Raw genomic sequence first — 25,758 nt, 5'->3', positions numbered from 1 at the left:
TTCTGGAACTTATGGGGTTTTCCCCCCGTACCAGGTTCGTCATCCCACTGGTCCTACTTGGTTGCATCCAAGTGGTGTGCTCCCGCACTGCTCTGCTCAGCACCGGACCCCGATTCCTGTACCAAACCCGGTACCAATATACAGGATGTGGACCCAATAGAGGTACTAGAGGCAGAAGAAGAGGAGGAAGCTCCCCCTCCGGTACAGGCCTCTTCCTCCTCCCCAGGTGAGGCTGCATCAGGACCGAGTGGCTCGCTGCCCCAAGATGACTTTAGAGCCCACCAGGAACTCCTAAAGAGGATAGCGGCCAACCTGGCGCTAGAGGTTGAGGAGCTCAAGGAATCATCCCACAGCTTCATTAACATTCTGGCTGCAGCAGCACCATGTAAGGTGGCCCTATCCATTAACGAGGCGGTAATGGGTCCAGTCCCTCTGGCAGACCCCATCTTCTCTCCCTCCCACTTCGAAGAGGGCAGAGAAGAAATACGACATGCCAGCCAAGGGGTATGAATACTTATACTCTCACCCTCCTCCTGGGTCCCTAGTTGTATCGGCAGCCAATGAGAGGGACAGACAGAGCTAAGCAAGAGCTACCCCCAAACAGAAAGACTTAAAGAAACTGGATCTGTTTGGGAGGAAAATTTATTCAACGGGTGGACTACAGCTGCGTGTATCAAACCAGCAAGTCTCAAACCATCTAGGTTGCATTTCCCTAGTTTGTTTATGAGAAGGTCATGCGAGACAGTAACAAAAGCCTTACTAAAGTCAAGATATACCACATTTACCACTTCCCCCCTATCCACAAGGCTTGTTACCCTGTCAAAGAAAGCTATTAGGTTGGTTTGACATGATTTGTTCTTGACATATCCATGCTGACTTTTACTTATCACCTTATTATCTTCGAGGTGTTTGCAAATTGATTGCTTAATTATTTACTCCATTATCTTTCCAGGTACTGAAGTTAAGCTGACTGGTCTGTAATTCCCTGGGTTGTCATTCCTCTTTTTATAGATTAATACTATATTTGCCCAATCCTCTGGAATCACTCCCATCTTCCATGACTTTTTGAAGATAATCGCTAATGGCTCAGATATCTCCACAGTCAGCTCCTTGAGTATTCTAGGATGTATTTCATAGATTCATAGATTCTAGGACTGGAAGGGACCCCGAGAGGTCATCGAGTCCAGTCCCGTCCTCATGGCAGGCCCTGATGACTTGAAGATATCTAACTTGTCTAAGTAATTTTTAACTTGTTCTTTTCCTGTTTTAGCCTCTGATCCTACCTCATTTTCACTGGCATTCATTAAGACCTTGTCTACACTACCAAGTTTTGTCGCCAAAACTGCCATTTGTTGACCCAAACCATGAGTGCATACACACTGACAGGTGATTTTTGTCAGGGAGAATGCCTGTTTTTTGCGACAAAATACATTCATCCTCATGAGAGATTTACATCTTTTTCCTCTATGTTTTTGTCGACAAAGTGCAAGTGTAGACACCACACTTCATTTCATCACTTTAATGGCCTCCAGGAGGTGTCCCACAGTGCCCATCCTGACTGCTCTGGTCAGCTATTTGAACTCCACTACTTGCAGCCAAGAAAACAACCATCCGCCTCTCCCCTTTAGAAGCCCTGGGAATTTTTGAAATTCCATTTCCTGTGTGCTCGGTTGGAGAGGTCTCATTGAATCTTCCCAGGTGACTGGTTACCACAGCAAATACTCTCTCACCTGGACCACCGCAGAGCTGTTGGATCTGCTCAGTATATGGGAAAAGGAGGCTGTGCAGTCCCAGCTGTGCTTGAGCCGCAGGAATTGGGATACCTACGGGCTCTATGATCGGGACACTCTGCAGTGCAGAGCAAAGATAAATGAGCTGAGGCAGGCCTACCATAAGGCAAGGTAGGCAAACCATCGCTCAGGTGCTTCACCTAAGACCTGCCGGTTCTATAAGGAGCTGGACACTATCCTCGGTGGCAACCCCACCTCCATCACCCAGAGCCCTGTGGATACTTCGGAGGGCACGGTGGCGGCGGAAAGAAGACATAACATGGAGGACAAAGTTATTGATGAAGAGGTGGAGTTAGATGAGGATGTGCAGCTCCCAGTGGGGTCGCCCGACGGAGCAGGCAGCCAGGAACTGTTCTCCACTCCAGCGGTGCCTAGCCAGGCTCAGCAGTTGCTCTCCGTCGAGCAAGAAGCAGGAGATGAGACTTCTGGTAAGTGGCTGTGGCTTGTGTAGTGCAGAGGTGGGTTCAGGGCATACAAATGTGGGAAGCTGTCTGGGTTTCTGTAAGCTGGACGTTTCCCTGTGTAGCTAATCAGTACGGCGGAACAGAGTGTTATGCACGCTGAGATCTCATGGGAATCCTCCAGAGAAATCTCCAGGAAAGTTTCCTGGCGGTACTCAGTAATCCTCTGCCGAAGGTTCTATGGCAGAGCAGCTTTGTTCCTTCCCCCCCATTGTAGGAAGCTTTCCCATGCCATTCGGCAATTACTTGTGCAGGGACCAAAGCGGCACATAGGTGAGCAGTATAGGGAGAAGGGCAGAAGCCACAAGCATGGAGTAGCTGTATCCTCGTTTCCCTGCTTACCCTTAGCAGTGAGATGTCTGCTAGAATTACCTCCACCTGTGGAAAAGTGTGGGAGAATTTTAGAATTTGTTCCCTAGAATGCTGCACCACGACCCTTGCAAAGAGTGTGTGCTCTTTTCCCCATGTAGAGTGCCCCCCGCCCCCGCCAACACTCACCATGCTTTGGGTGTTCGCAGAGATTTGTGCCTGACGAGGGTCAGTGAGAAAGTGATGAAAATGTTGCAAAAGGTGTGTAGTGGGGCGGCTGCCCCACACAGGCAGAAGAAGGGTTAAGGCAGCCTTGGGGAGGCTGCGCAGAACCCAGCCAATTAGAAGAGGCCTTATTGAGCCAGCCAATAGGGAGACGGCTTAGTGGAGCAGCCAGTAAGGGCCAGGCTGGCCCATATAAGAAGGGCTGCTGAGCAGAACAGAGGCAGTCTCTTCCTGGAAGCCAAGGGAGGAGGACTGGCTGCCCTGTAGGAGGATTGAGAACGACAGCACCACAGATAGAGCAGTGCTTGGCAGGGTCAGGGGAGCAAGAGGGAGCTCCAGCCTGATGGCTGCCAGACTGAAGCCCTGATACAAGAGAATACACCAATGCAGGAGGGGGCTCCAGACTGGGGCCAAGGGGGTTGGGTAGATCTACACCAATATTCCACACAAAGATGGACTACAAGCTATTAGGAACAGTATCCCTGATAATGTCACAGCTAACCTGGTGGCTGAACTTTGTGATTTTGTCCTCACCCACAACTATTTCACATTTGGGGACAATATATACCTTCAAGTCAGCGGCACTGCTATAGGTACCCGCATGGCCCCACAATATGCCAACATTTTTATGGCTGACTTAGAACAACGCTTCCTTAGCTCTCGTCCCCTAACGCCCCTACTCTACTTGCGCTACATTGATGACATCTTCATCATCTGGACTCATGGAAAAGAAGCCCTTGAGGAATTTCACCATGATTTCAATAATTTCCATCCCACCATCAACCTCAGCCTAGATCAATCCACACAAGCGGTCCATTTCCTGGACACTACTGTGCTAATAAGCGATGGTCACATAAATACCACCCTATACCGGAAACCTACTGACCGCTACACTTACCTACATGCCTCCAGCTTCCATCCAGGACACACCACACAATCCATTGTCTACAGCCAAGCTCTAAGATATAACTGCATTTGCTCCAATCCCTCAGATAGAGACAAGCACCTACAAGATCTCTATCAAGCATTCTTAAAACTACAATACCCACCTGCTGAAGTGAAAAAACAGATTGACAGAGCCAGACGAGTACCCAGAAGTCACCTCCTACAAGACAGGCCCAACAAAGAAAATAACAGAACACCACTAGCTGTCACCTTCAGCCCCCAACTAAAACCTCTCCAGCGCATCATCAGAGATCTACAGCCTATCCTGAAAGATGATCCTTTACTCTCACAGATCTTGGGAGACACACCTGTCCTCGCTTACAGACAACCCCCCAACCTAAAGCAAATACTCACCAGCAACCACACATCACTGAACAAAACCACTGAGCCAGGAACCTATCCTTGTAACAAAGCCCGATGCCAACTCTGTCCACATATCTATTCAAGTGACATCATCATAGGACCTAATCACATCAGCCATACCATCAGGGGCTCGTTCACCTGCACATCTACCAATGTGATATATGCCATCATGTGCCAGCAATGCCCCTCTGCCATGTACATTGGCCAAACCGGACAGTCTCTCCGCAAAAGAATTAATGGTCACAAATCTGACATCAGGAATCATAATACTCAAAAACCAGTGGGAGAACACTTTAACCTGTCTGGTCATTCAATGACAGACCTGCGGGTGGCTATATTACAACAGAAAAACTTCAAAAACAGACTCCAACGAGAGACTGCTGAGCTGGAATTGATATGCAAACTAGACACAATCAACAAAGGATTGAATAAGGACTGGGAATGGCTGAGCCATTACAAACATTGAATCTATCTCCCCTTGTAAGTATTCTCACACTTCTTATCAAACTGTCTGTACTGGGCTATCTTGATTATCACTTCAAAAGTTTTTTTTCTCTTACTTAATTGGTCTCTCAGAATTGGTAAGACAACTCCCACCTGTTTATGCTCTCTGTATGTGTGTATATATATCTCTTCAATATTTATTCCACTCTGTATGCATCCAAAGAAGTGGGCTGTAGTCCACGAAAGCTTAGGCTCTAATAAATTTGTTAGTCTCTAAGGTGCCACAAGTACTCCTGTTCTTTTTGCGGATACAGACTAACACGGCTGCTACTCTGAAACCTATGAATCTACAGTTATTAAAAGCAACCTACAAAGGAACAAAAAAGAATATTCCCCTCTTTTCTTCTTTACAGTATATAAAGAAGGCCTGACACCTTTTGTTTTTTTTTTTTACTTTTATTTTCCCCCTCTTTTTTTAACAATAAATTCAGGTCTTGGCTGCTGTGTTTTCCTTAGAAGACTGAATGGCTGACTGGACAATTAGTATGATTATGACATCAAAAGTATCAAACCTGCTTAAATGTGAAAGGAAATAAATTTTATTTACTGTTTTTAAAAGTTAATTTTATTTAACTCCAATATCCTACAAATGGTATAAAAGTTCTTGTTGGTAAAGAGGAAATTCCCAGTCCTCTGAGTCCTCCGAACCAGACTTGATATTCCTGATATTCAAAGGTTAAAAAAAGGGAAGTTAGGGATTTTTTTTTTTTAAACCCACCCTTACAGGCTTTTTATTGTTCCATGGTTGATGCTGTTAAAAATTTACGCCTTATTTTCAGTCTGAATTTGCCTACCTTCAACTTCCAGCCATTGGATCATGTTACACCAGGGGTGGGGAACCTACGGCCTGCGGGTCGTATCCGGCCCGCTGCTTCATTTCATACGGCCCTTGGCAAGTCTTTGCACTGTGGGGGGAGAGTCACTCCTTAACCTTCTCTTTGTTAAACTAAATAGATTGTGCTCCTTCCATCTGTCAATATAAAACATGTTTTTAAATCCTTTAATCATTTTCGTGGCTCTTCTCTGAACCCTCTCCCATTTATCAACATCCTTCTTGAACTGTATGCACCAGAACTGGCCACAGGATTCCAGCAGTGGTCGCACCAGTGCCAAATGAGAGCTGTGAGCGCTGGCTTGGCCCACTGCGGGGGGAAGCTAGGGTTGGCTCCAGTTCTTGAAAGCGACCAGCATGTCCCTGTAGCCCCTAGGAGCAGGGGCGATCAGGGAAGCTCTGCTTGCTGCCCCTGCCCCCAGCACCGGCTGTGCAACTCCCATTGGCCGGGAAATATGGCCAATGGGAACTCCGGGTGCGGCACCTGAGGGCAGCGCACACAGCCCCTTGGCCCCTCCGCCTAGGGACCAGACATGGTGGCTGCTTCCAGGAGCTGTGCGGAGCCAGGGCAGGCAGGGAGCCTTCCTTAGCCCAGCTGTGCTGCCGACCAGGAGTTGCCTGAGGTAAACACCACCTGGCCAGAGCCTGCACCCCAACCCCCTGGCCCAGTCCTGAGTGCCCTCCTGCACCCAAACTTTCTTCCGGAGTCTGCACCATGAACCTCCTCCCATACCCCAACCCTGAGCACGCTCCTGCACCCAACCCCTTTGGCCCCAGTCTGGAGCCCCCTCCTGCATCCCAAATCCCCAGCCCCACCCCAGAGCCCACATCCCCAGCAGGAGCCCTCACCTCCTCCCGCACCCCAACCCCCTGCCCCAGGCCGGAGCCCCCCCCTGCACTCTTAACCCCACATTTCTGGCCTCATCCCAGAGCCTAGGGGAAGCCCTGAGCTTCTATGCTTACCCCTCCCCGGGTGAGCTGTGTGTGGCCCCACCCCTATGTTATACCTTTCTCTTCCAGACTGAAGAGCCTTTATTAAATATTTGTTCCCCAAGTAGGTATTTACAGACTGTAATCAAGTCACTCCTTAACCTTCTCTTTGTTAAACTAAATAGAGTGTGCTCCTTGCGTCTGTCAATATAAAGCATGTTTTCAAATCCTTTAGTCATTTTCATGGCTCTTCTCTGAACAATCTCCAATTTATCAACATCCTTCTTGAACTGTGGGCACCAGAACTGGCCACAGGTTGGATTCCAGCAGTGGTCGCACCAGTGCCAAATGATAAAATAACCTCTTTGCGATTCCCCAACTTATGCCTTGTAGGATCGTCTTAGCCCCTTTGGCCACAGCATCGCAGGGGGAGTTCATGTCCAGCTGATTATCCACCACCAACCCCACGTCTTTTTCTGTGTCACTGTTCCCCAGGACTGAGCTCCCAGCGCATCTGTACGGCCGCTGTCCTTCCTTCCCAAGGTTTGGGTTGTGCGTGTTGTAACCACATCACTGACCCATTGTGATGCAGGCTGGATTCCGCCTGGTGCTGCCAGAGGGGCACGGGCCATGCCACGGCTGCCTGGTGCGGCGGGGGGGTGGGGGGGAACAACAGAGTGACTCAGGGTCCCGATGGTGATGATGCTGCAGCTCCGAGGGGAGGGGGAGGGGCAGGGGCTGCTTTGGGGGCTCCCAGCCGGGGAAGGGCCTGGACTGGGCTCGAGCCTCACGCCCGGGTCGGATTAACCACAGCGCTGTGCTTCCTTCCTCCCTGCCCAGTCCATTGTGATGCCTCGCTGCGGCTGCTGATTGGGCAGAGGCGCCTGTCAGTCTCCTCGCCTGCCCCTCCTCCCCGGCCGGCCGGGCTGTGGCAGCAGGAAGTGTCTCACGCAGGACGCGGTAGGTTCGGTGCCTGCGTCCCCCTAGGACGGGCCCAGCGCGCGGGGAGGGGGCGAGCGCGCGGGAAAGGCGGGCGAAGCGAGCCCCTCGCGAAGGGAGGCGGAGAGCAACTTGACGGCTGCCGCCTCCCGCTGGGGCAGGGGCTGTTCCTGAGCGAGCGTTCCCTCCCCCCGCCCGTTCTAACCCCCCTCCCCCGGCGCCTGCTCCACGTGCGGCAGGAGACCCCACGCGCTCCACGGGAGCCCCTCCTAACGGCCGCAGGCCAACGGCTCTCCGCGCGCGGGGGTGAGGGTGAAAATCTCTCGTCGCTTTCTGCATTGGGGGGCTGGCCCATTTACCTCCCCCCCACTCCCAGTGCTGGGGGTAGGGTGACCAGACAGCAAGTGTGAAAAATCGGGAGAGGGATGGGGGGGTAATAGGAGCCTATATAAAAAAAAGACCCCAAAATTGGGACTGTCCTTATAAAATCTGGACAGCTGGTCACCCGGGGGGGGGGGGGGGGGGCTGCCCCTTCATCTCCTTCCCCCTGCTCCCGGTGCTGGGGAATGGATACTCCCTAAAAGTGGGGGGGGGGAAGGGGCATCGGCACCCAAAATGCGGCCCTGCCGCTCCCCCCAAGCCTATTCCCCCCTCACGCCTCTTTGCCCCTCTTCTGCGTCACAGCCCATATCTTGTAGCAGTGTGTCACAGTGGGTGAAAACGTGAAAGTGAAACTCCATGTAAAAAAAGTGATTATAATGGACTAGTTCAAGGGTTCTCAAACTCTTTTATAAAATAGGTGTATTTTTAACTGTCTTTAGAGTGATGTTTTATCCTTTTTGAAAGAAATTTTGGTTTTAATTTCTTCCCCCTCCTATCTGTTCTTTCTCATCTGAAAACGAGGAGAGGCAGCACTCCGCAGAGACACCAGAAAGTGCAGAGACCACCTATACTGGATTTTCATTGTACAAACTTTAGGAAATGCAAAAATAAATGAAAAGCATAATAGGTAAACTTTTTCCCATTCCATGTTTTCATGGGAGACTGTAGCCTTTTGCACTGGATTTCAGATGGAATTCCTGAGTTCTAGTTCTATTTTAGGGCTTGTCTATACTTCAAAATTAATGCCAATTAAGGTAAGGTGTGAATTTAAAGTGCTGTTCCCAACCAACTCCATGTGTGTATGCTCTTATTCCAGAACAAGCGTGCCTTATTCCTATTTAGCATTACCTCCAGTGACTCTCTTGTTCTGCAGTAAAGGCACGTCTACACTGAAAAAGTTACAGTGCTGGCACTTACAGCGCCACTCAGAGAGCGCTGAAGGGAAACTGCTGTTGTGTGTTCACACTGTCAGCTGCCTGCGCAATAGCGTGTTCACACTTGTGGCACTTGCAGCAGTATTTGGAGCGGTGCACTCTGGGCAGCTATCCCACAGAACACCTCTTTCTTTTCTGCCACTAACACTTGTGGGAAGGCGGAGGGGGTTACGGGGCATCCTGGGTCCTGTTCCAATGACCCATGATAAATTGCTTCGCATCCCAGCAATCCCTGTGCTTCCGTCTGCATTTGGCACCATCTTTCAACAGTTTGTGTACTGAGCGCCCTACCTCTTCTGGCTGCAGGAATGGATCCTGAACTGTTGACCAATATGCTGCTTGCTCTGACCAACCCATCACGAGTGGCAGTAGAGTTATTCCTTAAATTACGAAGGAAAGAGAAGTGTGATATTGATCTCACCACACATAGTAGCTATGACACAAGATTGCTTGTGGCATTCATGGAGGTACTGACCACAGTGGAACGCCGCTTTTGGGCTCAGGAAACAAGTACTGGTGGTGGGCTCACATCGTCATGCACGTCTGGGATGATGAGCAGTGGCTGCAGAACTTTCAGATGAGGAAAGCCACATTCATGGGACTGGATGATGAGCTCGCCCCAGCCCTGAGGCGCAAGGACATGAGCACGAGAGCTGTCCTGCCATTAGAGAAGCGCGTGGCAATTGCACTGTGGAAACTGGCTACTCCATACTGCTACCGATCGATCGCTAATCAGTTCAGAGTGGGAAAGTCTACCGTTGGACTCGTGTTGACGGAAGTGTGCAGGGCCATTAATCGCATCCTGCTCCGAAAGACCGTGACTCTGGGCAACATGCGTGACATTGTGGATGGCTTTGCACAAATGGGCTTCCCTAACTGCAGAGGGGCGATAGATGGCACGCATATTCCAATTCTGGCACCAGACCACCTAGCCACCAAGTACATTAATCACAAGGGGTATTTCTCAATGGTTCTCCAGGCGCTTGTGGATTACCGTGGGCATTTCACAGGCATTAACGCAGGCTGGTCCGGAAAGGTGCATGACACACGCATCTTTCGGAACACTGGCCTGTTCAGGAAGCTGCAAGCAGGGACTTTCTTCCCAGACCAGAAGATCACTGTAGGGGAAGTCAAAATGTCCATTGTGGTCCTGGGAGACCCCGTCTATCCCTTAATGCCGTGGCTTATGAAGGCATGAGGCAACTTGACAGCAGCAAGGAGCAGTTCAACAACAGGCTGAGCAAGTGCAGAATGACCGTTGAGTGTGCTCTTGGCCATTTAAAAGCCTGCTGATGCTGCCTCTATGGGAAGCTGGACCTGGCCAATGACAATATTCCTATGCTTATAGCTGCATGCTGTACACTCCATAATATTTGTGAAAGGAAGGATTAAAGCTTCACTCAGGGTTGGACTGCAGAGGCTCAGTGCCTGGAGGCTGAGTTTGAACAGCCAGAGACCAGGGCTATTAGAGGGGTGCAGTGTGGGGCCATAAGGATCAGGGATGCCTTGAGGCAGCAATTTGAAGCTGAAAGCCACTAATATTTGTTGCTATGCTCGGGAGTGCAGTGCTTGTAATGCTAAGACAGGGGTTGGCAACCTTTCAGAAGTGGTGTGCCGAGTCTTCATTTATTCACTCTAATTTAAGGTTTCACTTGCCAGTAATACATTTTAATGTTTTTAGAAGGCCTCTTTCTATAAGTCTATAACATATAACTAAACTATTGTTATATGTAAAGTAAATAAAGTTTTTAAAATGTTTAAGAAGCTTCATTTAAAATTAAATTAAAATGCAGAGCTCCCCGGACCGGTGGCCAGGACCCGGTCAGTGTGAGTGCCACTGAAAATCAGCTCGTGTGCCGCCTTTGGCACCCATGCCATAGGTTGCCTACCCCTGTGCTAGGAGGTGATTGGTGCACATGATGCAATAAGTGGGTGTAATATAATTGTATGTTGCTTTGCAGAGCTCTTTTTGCTTTCAATTAATAGAATAAAGATTGTTTTCAAACCAACACAATTCTTTTATTAAAAGACAACAACCGGAGGAGAGAGTCAAACAAAAAAATCCATCAGCAATGAGAGGGATAAGGGTAGGTCCCACAAGGAGGAGGGGTCCCAGGACAGCTAAAGATTTGTGTATGTCCAGCCTTCTCCTTTGGAGTACAATGCAGTGAGTACTGTACTTCAGCAGGGCCAACTGCAGAGGGATGGGTGTTGAGTGCAGTTGGAGTCCACAGTGCTGGACTGTGAGGAGGGAGGAGTGGAATGCCTCGGGTATAGACTGGAGCCAGGAGGTTGATAAGAGTGTATTGGCGGTGTCTGGGGGGCGCATGGGAAAGAGTTTTGTGACAGCGGCTACAGGGGAGGGAGGGCGTGGAGCTGCTTCATTTGAAGAGCTAGTATCACCTGGAGCGTGTCTGCTTGGTGCTCCGTAACCTTTAAGAGCCACTCTGTGGCTTCATTCTGGCATGTCGTATTCTCCTTTTGGTCCCTCTTCTCGCTGTCCCGCCACTCCTTCAATTCCTGTTTCTCAGCGGCAGAGTACATCATAACATTATGCAGAAAGTCCTCCTTAGTTCTTCTTGGCCGCTTTCTAATTCTGCGCAGCCTTTCAGCTGCTGATAACAAAGAGAGCAGCGGGGCTCCCAAGGTCACCTCTGTGAAGTTTAAACGCAACATTCTACAGAAGCACTATTGTTTGCAACACAGAGAATACTGATTCAGTGATTTAAAACACAGCCAGTACTCTCACACCTCTCACTAACTGGGTGACCCCAGGCAAGCACACATGAGCCACAAGACTTCCAAAATGGTGGGTAGCCGCAGGGGAAGGGTATCACTCTTCCCGGACCCTGCTGTACACTGGGCACATGGCTCTTGGAGAGAGCCAGCACTGTAAGGGGGGCCTGATAATCATTCCTGTCCCCATACTTTCCACAGGATATGATCATTACGGAACATATCTCACTGTTGAGGATGAGCAGGGAATCAAGGGAGGGTCTTCTCCAAGCCTGCAGCTTCCACCCTGGCCTCTATGTGGCTCGCCTGTGTGCAGCAGTGGTCTCCCACCCCCGTGACAGCACAGTAGCGCGGAAAAGTTACTATTAATGGGGCAAAAAACAAAGCACCTCTGCCCAAGAACCTGCAGCAGCGGATTGTCCAGTATCTCCATGAGAGTTTCCTGGAGATCTCTGAGGGAGATTCCTGTGAAGTGAGGGAATCAGTCAACAGCCTGTTCTACCGCTCAGACTAGGCATGCGGTGGGAGACAAGCCTGCTTTCTGCAACCCTCCTGACCCCAACAACTCGCTTCAGTGATTCCCAAAATCAGATCCACTTATCGGGTGCCTCCTCTCCTGTTTGTGCTTTGCCAAGCTCTGACAGCTGTGACTGGCTACCCTTCTCCGGGGTAGAAAAGAGCTCCTGGCTGCATGCATCTCTGGCCTCCGAGTCATCCTCTGCCTCTGGGTCCCCCGCCCCCTCCACATCCTCGTCCCAGATTTCCTCCTCCTGGCTCGGTCCACTCTTGACTGGCACATGAGCCACTGAAGTATCCATAATGGTCTTCACAGTGGAGGTGGGGTTGCCGCCGAGTATCACGTCCAGCTCTTTGTAGAACTGGCAGCCTGTGGGCGCAGCACCGGAATGGTGGTTTCCCTCCTGCGCCTTGTGGTAGGCGTTCCGCAGCTTCTTCACTTTGACCCTGCACTGCAATGTGTCCTGGTCATGGCCCCTTTCTGTCATGCATCGTGAAATCTGTCCGTAGGTATCATAATTCCTATGGATGGAGAGCAACTGGGACTGGACAGCCTCCCCCCCTGCAAATGCTGATGAGGTCCAGCAGCTCAGCATTGCTCCAAGTGGGGATTGTCTTGTGCGTGGAGCAGGCATGGCCACCTGGAAAGATGCGCTGAGACCACTGCATGCATTACTGAGCAAACAGGAAGGGGACTTTCCAATTTCCAAAGGAATTTATGGGATGAGGATGACGGTTGGTCACCTGAAGGCAGGGCAGTAGAGTTCAAACTGATGACCAGAGAGAATCATAGAATATCAGGGTTGGAAGGGACCTCAGGAGGTCATCTAGTCCAACCCCCTGCCCAAAGCAGGACTAATCCCCAGACAGATTTTTGCCCCAGATCCCTAAACGGCCCCCTCAAGGATTGAACTCACAACCTTGGGTTTAGCAAGCCAATGCTCAAACCACTGAGCTATCCTTCCCCCGCAAGGTGAGAACAGGCATTGTGGGACACCTCCCAGAGGCCAAACACAGTGCTGTAATCGCCATGGTGTCTATACTGGCACCGCAGCACTGTAGCCCCATCGCAGAAAGCTCTACGCCTCTCGTTGGGGTGTGTTTTTTAATGTGCCTGAAAAGTCAAGTTCAAACAAAACTCATGTTTCAGGGCCAGTTCTGGGTATCAGGAATGCACTCTGTAATAAAGAAAATAATATGCATTGGCAGCAGATTGTTTTGCATTTCAACTAGCAGGTCTTCTAAAAAAACCTATTAGATTTGCAAGGGCAAGGAGGCAACAGCTTCCCTGATTTCACTATTTTTGGCCATAATGTTAGTATTAAAAATAGAATCTGATGTGTGTGGATAGTTACTGAAATGCTGAGAGAAGTTTTGTGTGAGCTTTCAGATTTCCCGTGTGAGCTTCCAGATTTCCCAAGTGAGCCAAACATCCCTAATTTGATGTTCAACTTTTTGAATGTTAAAAAATTTAAATATCTTTTTTTGCAAGTGTAGACTGTATATACATATTTCTATCACCACCAAATTACTTGAGTTCTGACAAGTTTTAGTAGGGTTAATGACACATGTTGTTTTGAAATTACAAATCTGCATAGTTACTCATTTTCCTAATACCTCAGGATGGGAAAAATACAGACTACATTTCCACCTAAGTCCTAGGAAAGAGAGAACTTTTGTATTTCACATTGCCCTTTTGACTAAAGAATTTTTTTTAAAGGAAAAAAATTATTTAACCATATGAATCTTCTTAAGAATTGGATGTTGTAGTCATCTGAAAATCTAGCAGGCATTCTTTCAATGAGAGGGTGACCTCTTAGCAAACCAGAACAGAGAGGAAACATTGATCCTTCTTAGTGGGAGGCAGATCAAATTAATAAATTGGGTAAAGTTATTGCTATTTTAAGTTATACTGTGTCTGTAACTCTGACATATCTGTCTCTAAAGCAGTAATTTTGTTTGTATACTGAGTTGTATGCTATTTCCCTTAACATGTCCACTATAGCATGATATCAATAATATTACTTCTCTCTGAAATGTCTGAATAATATTGGGATCAGGGAGAAAATATCAGGTAGCATTCTTATTTTCTCTTGTTTTTAGAACTCTTTTTAAAAATTAATAAATAACCTTTGGGAAGGTAGTTTTCTTTGAAGAAAATGACTGGCTGTGGCTATTAGCTAAATGCTTTGCTTCTAGCGTTCTTGGTGAAAAGATTACTTTAAAATACTAGAAGTTCATAAAAATTAAGCAAATGTGACCTGTTTAGAACGTGACTACTTATTTTATATTTGACAATTACTGAAAGTGTAAATATGATCAGAATGATTACTTTATCTATACATAATTGTGAAACCCCATAGAGTATTTGAGTTTATTTCCTAAATATTCCCCTATATCCTTTCTCTGTGAAAGTAAATATGAAACTAATAAGTCTAGTCAGTTTCACTGATGATATTTACAGTGCTGGGCAATGTGAAACTGACAATCATGTCAATTTCTCTCCTGCTGTTTGGGCAGGATGTGAGGTGCAGTGGAAGGAGGCACTGGAATATTTATGAGGTGGAGTTAAGAAAACTGGGTGAGGAATAGAGTTGTGGTGACCCAGCTCTTGTAGTAACCAGTTGATTGGGAAAAGACTAAAGTAGCAGACACCTGTACAACCAGGAGGCTCTGGACTTGGGGTCCGGATGAAGATGAATCTCCTTCTCCCTTCCAGGTGTCAGATGGGTATAGGAGGGGCTTCACATTTATCAGGCACTAAACCCATTAACAAGAGGGGGAGCAAGTTCTGGTACCAAAATCTTGGTAAGAATCTCATTACCCTACTTTTCAGCAGCTTGGGGGTAATTGCTGTGATTCTTACCAGAACAGTAATCATGGAGCTTACTAGTGGGTTCATCTTTAGTACCAACCTATGGCAGGTAGACTTACTCCTCTGACAAGCAGCTGTCTGGTAAATTGTCATGCCCTGACTAATAATAACTGCTGTTACTGCTCAGGAAAGAAGAAAAATATTCATATGCAAACCAATTCCATGAAACCCATTTAAAGTAATCTCAGTATCAGAATGAATTTAAAAGTCTTCCATTTGGGAAAACCTGACATTTTTATAAGGCATTAACGTTACTGGAGAGATCATGCACTACAAACCTTTGCTGAAGTTTAATTTAAGTAACAATTATATTATTTCCTAGCTTTCAAATTTAAGCAGGTGAGAGATTATAGCAGGAGATCTGTATTATATGTGCAAAATGCCACTGGCAAAGACATTCTTGCATCATAAATATGAATAATTCATACCACCCACCTAAAATATATAAACGTATTAACATACAAATGTAAAACCTACAAACCTCAAAGAAAATAAAGCAAATCTGGCAGGGAGAGAAGAGTATAGGTTTAACTTTATCTATTGGAGTGTGGGCAAAACTCGGGGGGGAATTATTGACAGCCACATAACTCTGCCTTTAATCTTTATGTACTGTGTTACGAACAGTTGTGTGGATTCTATAATTGGTATATTTTCATTCTCCTTCTTTTTTGTTGAATGATAGCTATTCTGTTAAGCTCTTGCATGCGATTTCTGGGCAAATATAGTACAAAGGTTTATATCCACTAGACTAAATATATTGCAGTCTCTATGTATTGCCTCATTATGTTATTGTTTGTTTCTCAAGCACAACCACTCAGTGATGCTTTCAGTTGTCTGTGGCTTTGTCCTAACCATTCATGCCATAATTCTTAGTCCTCCCCTAAAGATGATCTGGTTGAAAAGTAAATGTATGTGAGTTACTAATGTTGCAGTCCTTTTCATACATGCCTGATGGATCAGCCTAAAGTTCTTCTTTCCTTTCTGTATTTGTGCAGTAGCACAATATATTCTTAATTTTAGCACATACCATGGTGCTAGTTGAAATGTGTTGAAAATTGTATGAATTTACACTGCAGGCTTTGCAAAGTATTTATACAGAAATTGTTCTGTTTCCCAGTATTTCATAGATTAATGAGCTTCACCACAAAGATCCAGTGATAGTTAGGCAATGGTACTTTACACACCACGCTCACCTCAAGGAGAGTGACCAGTGTCTCAGTAATCAAAGTAACTGAGAGAGAATTCAGATATGTACATATTCCAAACCTGCCGTTTTATTAATGTCATCTAGTCATGATTTTTAAAAGATGATCATTTACACCCATCAGCTAATATAGGGGTTCCCAAACTTGGTTCGTGGCTTGTTCAGGGTAAGCCCTGGGGGCCACGAGACACTTTGTTTACCTGAGTGTCCGCAGGTACGGCCGCTCGTAGCTCCCAGTGGACGTGGTTTGCCGTTCCCGACCAATGGGAGCTGTGAGCGGCCATACCTGCGGACGCTTAGGTAAACAAAGCGTCTTGCGGCCCGCCAGGGGCTTCCCTGAACAAGCCACGAACCAAGTTTGGGAACCCCTGAGCTAATACAATTAAAATAATGTCAAATCTGTTATGTGGTGGAAAAAGTCACATTGCATAAGTTGAATTCTAAAATACTATACAAGTCTACTAAGTGGGGTGGCGTAGTGTTCCCTAATTCGGTTTATTATTATTATATACACGACAATTAAAAGATGTGATGAGTTGGCTTAACAATAGACCATCCTAACACTGGATAAAATTCAATCAAGACTGGAGCTCAAATATAGCTATTCACAGAAATTGTTGGGTTAAAAATAAATTTAGGTCACCATAAATAAAATGTCACTCACTCATCCAGCCCACATTAGCAGTTTTGGACAAATTTTCTAAATTCCTGTCACCAAGACCCTCTCCCTTAGCTACTTTAATTAATAATTAGGAAATTATTCCTAGAAAATATCAACATGACTATCTATTGTGGGTAAAATCTGAGATTATTCAACTCAGACAGCTGTTTCTGGGTCCTGATTACATACCAATGGATATGTAATAATGTAAATAATATAAAGATTAGGTATTTACAAGTCATTTTTACTGTGAAGCCTGGATATGAGGTGGCTCTATCTAGACCTTTATCCACATTTCTGGAGTTGATCCAGGAGAAAGGTGGAAAAGGTTTAAATATCCAAGATATATACAATTTTGATTTTAAAAAGATGTGAAGAAAACAACCCAGATGAAAAGATGGGAGAGGGATTAGGGCAAAGATCTCTATTTGGGAAAGGGAATATACCTCTTCAAATTGCATAGCTCATAATTTTTTTAAAATAAATTACTATAAAGGTGGCGTTTAGCTCCAGTGAAGATCCATCATATTTTTGCTACTAGGGTGGCACTCTGATGGAGTGATTATGGGGAAAGGATAACATACTTGCACATGTAGTGCTTGTCAGGGAATTAGATGGTTTGGGCAGGGAATTATTAGAGATTCATCTTATAACAAAATTCTAGCTTGTTAGAGATCTTTTTTGTTAGCAGCTAGACTCTGTATTGCACATTATTGGAAATGTGACCCATTCTCTTGGGAACAGTAGTATAGAAAAATATGGACAGTCTTCTAATGAAAAAGCTTTCACACCAAGTATGTACACAAGAAAAGTGCCAAAAATGGGATAGGTGTCTAGAAATTTGGTCACCCTTTCTAGTGCACTCAGGAGGGAGGCTTCCCGTCAGCAGGCCAGAATCTTTATCCAGGATCTTTGAATATTAACTGGAGCCTGAATAAGTAACGTATGATGTAGAATATTAACGTTTTATTGTAACTTTGCCATAATAAAATGTTTTTTAAAATGTTTCATGTTTCTGCATGTGCCATTCTGTTGTAATTAATGTCTGCAATACCATACACAAAGGAACCTGTAGTTCATGGAGAAAGTGGTAATGAGATGATCAGAGATGGACCAGACCTTCTGATAGGGAGGTCAGTGGAGGAGGGGGAAGGAAACAGGAGCCACCGGGAGTTGAAAGGAAATGAAGAAATGACAGGAGGAACAATCAGCAGTTTAAAGATGGGGTGGAGAAGGAAGCACAGTAGGAGCCAACGTAGAGTTGTGATACGGGGGGAAGTACAGAGGGAACTAGTGGAAGAGTTGGAAGGAATGTGATTTCTTTTAGAATCTTCTAGGTAAGAGCTGGATCTTGGACTCGTATCCATTACTGCTGTTTAAAAAATTTTTTTGATTTGTGCAATACATTCATTTGGAAGTTATGGTTGACTACCCAATTGTTCCAGGATTGCTTTAGTGGTTTAAGATGTCACCATAACCATTGATGAGATCATAGTGCTAGATTCAGAATTGCTTGTTTCTTCTATAAAAATCTAAACTACAAGAAGTGCCCTTTATTCATGTGTAGGCTGATACTGAGTATTTGATTTAATTTTCCTTTGACCTTCAATGGAGGATTTTTCTTGATAACACTGGAATTTAAAAACCTCCACAGCAATCTTTCCTGTACTTTGATTAAGATAGTTAATTGTTAATCATAATGTACAGTTAAACAATATTTGTAGATTATTCTGTATAGATTAGGGAAATGATTAACTACAATCTTAAAACAGAATTAGATATCAGGAATGCTTGCTGTGAATTGCTAATATGCTATGTAAATCTTGTAAATATTTGAACTCTTAACACCAAAAACAAACAAATAAATAAATAAAGCCTGTACCATATCAAATGTAAGGAATGTGCAAATGGAGGATATGTTATAAAGATTAAAATGTAATAGACTGTGAACAATAACATAGTAGTTAAGAAACTTTTATAGTTAGTGATCAGCCAATAAAACGTTTGAGGTCCAATTATTTCACTTCTATTTACAGTTATTTACAGCTTTCTCTTTAATTACCCCTGCTTTAGCCTTCTCACTTTTAAGATTCTGCAGTGATGCACCTACCTCCTTGGTCTAGAAGGACTAAATAAGACACCTTTCAAATTTTATTAACACTATTCCTTAGCTGAATCAACAAGTTTATTACCTTCTCTCTGTGGTGTGAGTGCAGTACTCCCCAAGCATCTTTAGTCCCTGAATACAACTGGTATCAGGAATCTAACTTAATAGATGCTCTGATGTAAAGGCCAATTATTATGCGTTTACCAGAACTTCTTAAATCCCCTTGCATCTGTGATATTTCTCTTTTTGTCTACAAGAGTTTCTGTAGTGGCTGAAAGATGGTTGTGCCTTTGAAGTGACACTCTGAGGTTAAAAATCATATTTAGTTTTTACCACTTATGTTGTTTTGCTTGCTTTTTTATTTTTGCATTTCTGTCAGCTTGGATGATGAAAATAGAGTATTCAATTTCTAATAATTATTAAGTTCTCATGCTAGCATAACCCTTCATTGTTTGGGTTGTAGGTGTTAGATTTTTTTTTTTAATTGTGGATATGTTGCTGTTAAACTTAGTTTGTAAAAGCTTGTTCTTACAAAACCAAAATGTTAGCCCAAATTTGATTTGAGAAAAAATGCTTTTATTAAATGGATGCTGTCTTTAACAAACTTGTCAAATATATATATATAAGGAAAAAAATCATGAAATTTCTAAATTGGCTGTTTTGTTAAATTATTTAGGAGTCAACAGTTAATGAAAAATTCATGCAAGAGTACAGATAAAGAAGAAAAATCTAACCGTTAGAGAAATGGCAGGATTCCTAGACAATTTCCGATGGCCAGAGTGTGAGTGTATTGACTGGAGTGAAAGAAGAAATGCAGTTGCTTCAGTGGTTGCAGGTGTACTGGTAAGTATTCAAACTACACAAATGAATCCAGATTTGTCATCTTATTTAATGTGGCATTAATACTTCATTTAGTATTAATCTTTGAAAATAAAACGTTCCTAAATCAAATTTTGTTAAATTGCAGTGCTAACTGCATTCTTAAACCAATATATTTCTTCATATTTTTCTAGTTTGTTTAGGAAAACCTTTGCAGTTCACCTGGATGTGTACACTATGTTTGAATTTGATGTTCCGATACTACTTTTTCTTTTTCCGGTATTGATTTTCTTTTAAAAAGTGTTAAATTGTTGGAAGGTATGTATTCACTTTCAGATACCTTCATGGCCCTATCCCCACCCTACCTATCAAATCTAATGTAGTATTGAAAGGTAGACTCCTGCCTCTGATCAGCCCATGATGCCAGCTACCATCGCCTACTTGTTCAAACAAGCACCTTCATGCTTTCTCCCATTTTGTCCCTTACACTTGGGAGAAGCTCCCTATAAGCATCCGCAAAACTAACTCATTATCCTCCTCCAAATCTGTCCATAAAACTCTCCTTTGCTGTGAGGCCTACAAAATACTTGACAACGGCTAGACCGTTTGTGTGCTGAGAGCACAGCCCATCAAACTGACCAGTATTGTTTCCTCGTATTCCCCCTTTGGTCGGTTGGTCTGTCTCCATCTGTTGTCTCTTGTCTTATGCTTAGCATCATAAGCTTGTTGGGGCAAGGCCTTGTTTTTTGTTCTGTGTTAGTATGTCATCTAGTACAGAGGTAGGCAACCTATGGCACATGTGCCAAAGGCGGCATGCGAGCTGATTTTCAGTGGCACTCATGCTGCCCGGATCCTGGCCACCGGTCTGGGGAGCTCTGCATTTTAATTTAATTGAAGCTTCTTAAACATTTTAAAAACCTTATTTACTTTACATACAACAATAGTTTAGTTATACAATATAGACTTATAGAAAGAGACCTTCTAAAAACGTTAACATGTATTACTGGCACGCAAAACCTTAAATTAGAGTGACTAAATGAAGACTCGGCACATCACTTCTGAAAGGTTGCCGACCTCTGATCTAGTATAAGGGGGTCCGGGTCCATGATTAGGACTCCTACGTGATATGTGTGTGTGTCTGGCATAACAAGGTATGTTACAGCACTTACATTTTACCTGGCTAAATCATGCATATATTGGGAACATATGTTCAAGTTTTTAAGGCAATGAACGTAATCTAGCCATACCTTTTTCTTTAATTTTAAAAGAAGATTTATGGCTAAATCCCAAACACTGCTTTGAAAATGTCAGCAGTTTTTTTTCCAGCTTTACTAGATTACAGAATATACCTGTCAGCAAACATTTTTAAGAGCGTATTTGTGAAAAGAAGAAATTAAGTTAGCAATATGCATGAAGTGTTAGACAAAGAAAACATGCTGAGAGTTTATCTTCAGACCCCTCCAGCTTCATAATACTGTGTGATGGTCTCATTGTTTCTCTAGTTTTTCACAGGCTGGTGGATAATGATAGATGCTGCAGTAGTTTATCCTAAACCAGAACAAATGAACCATGCATTCCACACCTGTGGAGTGTTTTCCACATTAGCCTTTTTCATGTAAGTATGCTAATGATAATTCTATTTTTAAAAGGGTACTTGCTTCCTGTAAATGCATAGATGCATAATTTTACAGAGTGGAAAATTTAACCAGCATTCTCTCTCTCTCTCTCTCTATATATATATATATAGTCTAAATTTGAACCATCAGCATCATTACTTTTCGCTAATCCACCAGTACCTCCTTTGCGTAATACACAAAAGAAGGCAAAGTTCTTGGTCTCTGCTTCCTTTTCTCTTGGGTAGTTACACGGTTATTTGTTTCTTCTCTCTGCTGCCTTTAAGTTTTATCTTTAAAAATTATATATATCTTGGCTTAATATAAGGCATCATCTTTTCCTTTTATAACCAGTGCTCATATTCCTGGAGAAAAACCTCTGATATATTATGCAATAATACTAACATGAAGCATATTAGGCCAGATTGATCCATGGTGTAGCTAACTACTCCTACAGCTCTTTCTTTGGGTCTAAAACTTATTTTGATGACCATTTTTTTTCAGGGTAGCATCAGAGATTAATTTAGACCATTAGTAGTAGTGAGTAGTTGAGTGATTCATGCTACTGTCTTCATCACAATCATCCCACAAACCTATTTGGTGTGTCTTTAACTTTAAAAAAAATGCATTTAACTTAAGCCAGGAATATATTACAGATATTTCAATTATTTTTTAAAAAAGGACACTTAAACAAGGCTCAGATGCTTGTTGCCTTAGAGCAGACCTTGCACCTGAGAGAATACCATGGACTTCACTGAAGCTCTGTGTGGGTGTAGAAATCTGCCCTTGTGGATCCAGTTGCAAGATCTGGTCTAAACAAAGAGTAAACTGTGTGACTGGAAGGGAATAACCAGCCTAGTAACTTTCTCTGAATATTTTTCACATCTCTTAAAAACTTTAATTTTGTTTTTAACCATCATAATTTTCAAATGGCTTTTCGAGTAAAGCTTTAGACTTATAAACTTATGTATTTGAGTTTGTTTTTTGTCCCAGGATAAATGCTGTATCAAATGCACAGGTGAGAGGAGATAGTTACAGCGATGGATGTCTAGGAAGAACAGGTAAATGGTTTATTTAATCATCATTAAAAGAGCTACATGAAAACAACTGCAGTTTGTAATGAATTTCATGATAACCTCATAGAATTTAGAAAAAATGTTCCTTGCTCATTAACCTCTGAAAATTTTTTTTTTTGCCATTTTTAAGCCTTAGAACATGAGTTCTGGATTTCCTACTAAAGATGAGATTCAGGACATACATATAGCTTGAGTAACTAGCATTTATCTGTGCATCCTGCATGAGCACTGAGGGAGTAAAATCCCAATCCACAACCTGAGATGGGTTGATGAGGCTGCAGTACAGCCACTCTGAATCTTATGCCAGCCTGTGGGTTGGAAAAGGGGCTGCTGCCCCTCCATGCTGTCTGTGTGGGGAGTTTCTGTGGATCCAATGGCCCTCTCTCCTGTTCCACCCCAAACACTTCCATTAGTGCTAGGCTACTTCAAGCCAGCATAAAGCCCATCTAATTGGCCTTGGAGAGTGTAGAAACTCCCTGGCCTGGTCATTGTGTATCATCTGTTTGCTCAGGGCTTCTACATGGAGGTAGAGCTGCTATGGGACTCCTGTGTACAGGTTTTAATTTCACTTTGTACACGTCTATGCATTTTTTTTTTACACAGGGCATGATTTTTTAAAACCAATCCAGCCCCCCTCAAACCTTCTATCACCTGTCCATGTACCCACTGACTAATATTGGCCTGGAGTGACCCATATATCTGTGCATGGAGGAGATCCTTTGCATATAGCCATTCCTTCTCCCACTTCCACAAGGTACTGTTCTCCCTCCTTCAGAACTTCCAGAGGCTGTTCTGTGTCTGGAGTTCCCATGGGGTGGAGACTGAGTGGGCACGGGACTGTGGCCAGAGGGCTTCACATGATCCCCCTGGAAAAGATAGCACAGCTTAGGGGTTCTGCTATCTTTTCTGTTGGGATTCCTCTCTCACTCCAGGAGTTCCATGGGCTGCAGTGGCCGAGTGGAGTCTCTGGCAACATAGCTCCACTTGGAGATGCAGTGCTAGGAGATGAGGAATGCTGTTGGGGCCAGAGCCATTGTGGAGCCATGGGGCCTGTCCACAGATGGCCCTGGACTTCTGTGAATACCTGAGGGATCCCCAGATTTGGTGACAGACCCTACGACCTATTACATCAGGAGAGGCAAATCCTGCCGTACTTCTCTCCGGTGGGATGCTGTGGTAGAAATTCTGCAAGGGTATCCTGGTGGAGATTTTTCCCTCCAGAGCCTCCTCCCATGGTCAGGATGGGATGATTTGGGCCACTCTCTTTTATGATACATTATCTCCTACTGATCAGAAGATTATTTTTAATGCTTTTAGTATATTTCTTGCAGGTGCTCGCGTCTGGCTCTTTATTGGTTTCATGTTGATGTTCGGTTCACTTATTGCTTCAATGTGGATCCTTTTTGGAGCATATGTTACACAAAGTAAGGCTCCTTCCTTATTACATTTTAATGGAGGGGAGGGGACATTTCCAAAGTGGCAGTGAAAAAAAGTCTACACATACAGTGCAAAGTGACCTGCTCCAGTTTGTACTGTTGACCTCAATGGCAAATTGTACCTCCATTACACATGTACCTCTTGTGTTGATGTTGTTGTTGAGAGTTTTGCAAGTTCAGAGAATAGAGATCTGGTGAGTAAAGTAAGGAGCCATAGTGCTGCTCAGATTAAGAGAAACTGTAAATGAAATTCTCAACACTTTCCTGTACTGATTTTAGTGACTTATTTTGAAGAAGAAACTATATATACATGTGTTGCTATCTAGTCTGTAGTCTTGATGCTTGAACTTTAGTCTGTCTACTAACATAAAACTCTCTATCCCTGTGGAACTTCGAATGTCTTTTAAGCATACAAAACCAGTATTTACTTTTCAAGTATTCTAGTGAAGCCTCCATTTCTAAGGGTTTTGTGAAACTTTATTAACAAATTCCGTTTTTTACTAATACACTTATGGTCATTACTTAAGTTCACTGACTAACTCTTATATTTTGCATATGAATAAAACTTTCTCTATCCAATAGGAGGGAAACCCAGAACAGAACAAGTCATGGAATCCTTTGTGGTTCTAACTGTAGACTTTTATAAGAATTTGAACATTTCCATTTATTTGTTGGGACCTTATTTTGTTCTCTTACATGGTCATCCATGTAACATATTGAATTGCAATGGCTATGTTCTAATTTACAATCACTTGTGTAAGTACTAGAAGTGACAGTTGCTATCTACCTTTGGTACTTATGTGGCTTCATTACCATAGCCTCTGGATGCTTCACTGTCTTTAATGTTTTATCCTCACAACACCCCTGTGAGATAGGGCAGTGCTGTCTTTCACTGTCCATTCCCCTTCAGAGCAATGTATGCTTGATTTGTGTCAAGATGGCGACTCCATGAATAGTCTCAAATACACTTTTCCAATATGAAGCTACTAAACTTAATATATCTTGCACTTTTATTTTGTAGACACGAATGTGTACCCAGGATTAGCTGTGTTTTTTCAAAATGCATTGATATTTTTTAGGTAAGTTATTTTTCTCTTATGCCTAAGTATTTCAAACCATTGTTGGCATCTATCTTATTCTACCCACAGTCATGTTATGAAGCAGGTAACCTACATGTTTTCATGCCAGACTGAAGTCCATTTCTGTTTTACTCATTAAACATGTTTCTCTCTACTCACAGGAATACAAAGCTTGTTTGTTTGCATACAATTAAATGCTGTTAGTAAACAAATGTTAAAGGCAGAAGCTAAAGTTTTTTAAGAAGCCTAAAGTTGGGCTCCCACATCCATATTTAAGGACTATAATAAGTGGCCTGATTTTTAAGAAGGTTGAGCCACTCCCGTTGACCTTAGTGTAGGCTACTACTCTGTCAGCATCCACAACTAAAGTTCACCCTGGCCCATCCCTCACCCTATGGCCCATCCTTACCCCTTCCATACTTGAAAAATGAAATGTGGAGGTCTTTCCTAGTTTTTTTTAAACCTGGTGTCTTCACATTCTAGCTGGTGAAACCCTTCTGACACCTTTGTTAATGAAAACATCTCTAAAATGGGATTCACGTGCAAAATCCTCCTATTCTCAAATATGCAGGTTATGAAAGTCAGTATAAGGTTTCATCTCTCTCTTCTTCAACAGAGTCTTGCAAACCTAGAGCTGGCCCAACTGTAACTGATTACTGAATCTGGGCCATTCAAGTCCTGAATCCTCTTTCCAACCATGGTCAGTACCAGAAGCTTCAGATGAAGGTGTGAGAACCCCACAATAGGCAGATGTGGGGGTAATCTGCCCCCCCCTTAGATCTCATCCTGGTCTTGACTAGATAATTAGGCTTAAGCCCTGAAGCATGGGGTTTAATATCCCTTCCAAAAGTGCATCATTAATTATGATAACTCTGGATATTCTTGTTATCAATATGTCCTAGTTCCTTTTTGAATCTTCCTAATTTCTTGGCCTCAGTGTCTTCCTGTGGCAATGAGTTCCAAAGTCTAACTATATACTATGTGAAAAAGTATTTTATCAGTTTTTAATTTCTCACCTTTTT

At 43.9% G+C, this 25,758-nt stretch overlaps 1 protein-coding gene and 1 long non-coding RNA gene across 4 annotated transcripts in view; one reads left to right on the top strand and one right to left on the bottom strand.

Annotated features, from left to right (window-relative positions):
• The window catches only part of TMEM50B (transmembrane protein 50B), a 53,114-nt gene that overhangs the window by 18,063 nt on the left and 9,293 nt on the right, over window positions 1-25,758 (top strand). Inside the window, exons 1-7 of one of the 3 annotated variants that reach the window (XM_042855779.2) lie at window positions 7,280-7,319; window positions 8,202-8,307; window positions 19,390-19,556; window positions 21,035-21,147; window positions 22,139-22,206; window positions 23,553-23,645; window positions 24,679-24,736. In XM_042855779.2, coding sequence (XP_042711713.1) covers window positions 19,458-19,556; window positions 21,035-21,147; window positions 22,139-22,206; window positions 23,553-23,645; window positions 24,679-24,736 — 431 coding nt within the window. In that variant the 5' untranslated portion in view covers window positions 7,280-7,319; window positions 8,202-8,307; window positions 19,390-19,457. Of the gene's footprint in view, window positions 1-7,199; window positions 7,320-8,201; window positions 8,308-19,389; window positions 19,557-21,034; window positions 21,148-22,138; window positions 22,207-23,552; window positions 23,646-24,678; window positions 24,737-25,758 lie in introns of those variants that run through there. The other 2 variants (XM_005283929.5, XM_065589836.1) reach the window with 2 other exon arrangements.
• On the bottom strand, window positions 627-7,207 carry LOC135982580 (uncharacterized). The gene is made up of 3 exons (XR_010599995.1): window positions 6,938-7,207; window positions 5,392-5,567; window positions 627-2,629 (listed from the first exon to the last, which is right to left on the bottom strand). It is a non-coding gene; the product is annotated as an uncharacterized LOC135982580 (long non-coding RNA).

Source organism: Chrysemys picta, chromosome 1 (assembly GCF_011386835.1).
Source record: "Chrysemys picta bellii isolate R12L10 chromosome 1, ASM1138683v2, whole genome shotgun sequence".
In the NCBI taxonomy this organism is placed as follows: domain Eukaryota; kingdom Metazoa; phylum Chordata; order Testudines; family Emydidae; genus Chrysemys; species Chrysemys picta.
Note: the sequence above shows the minus strand (reverse complement) of the source record. Positions and strands in the feature narration are given on the sequence as shown.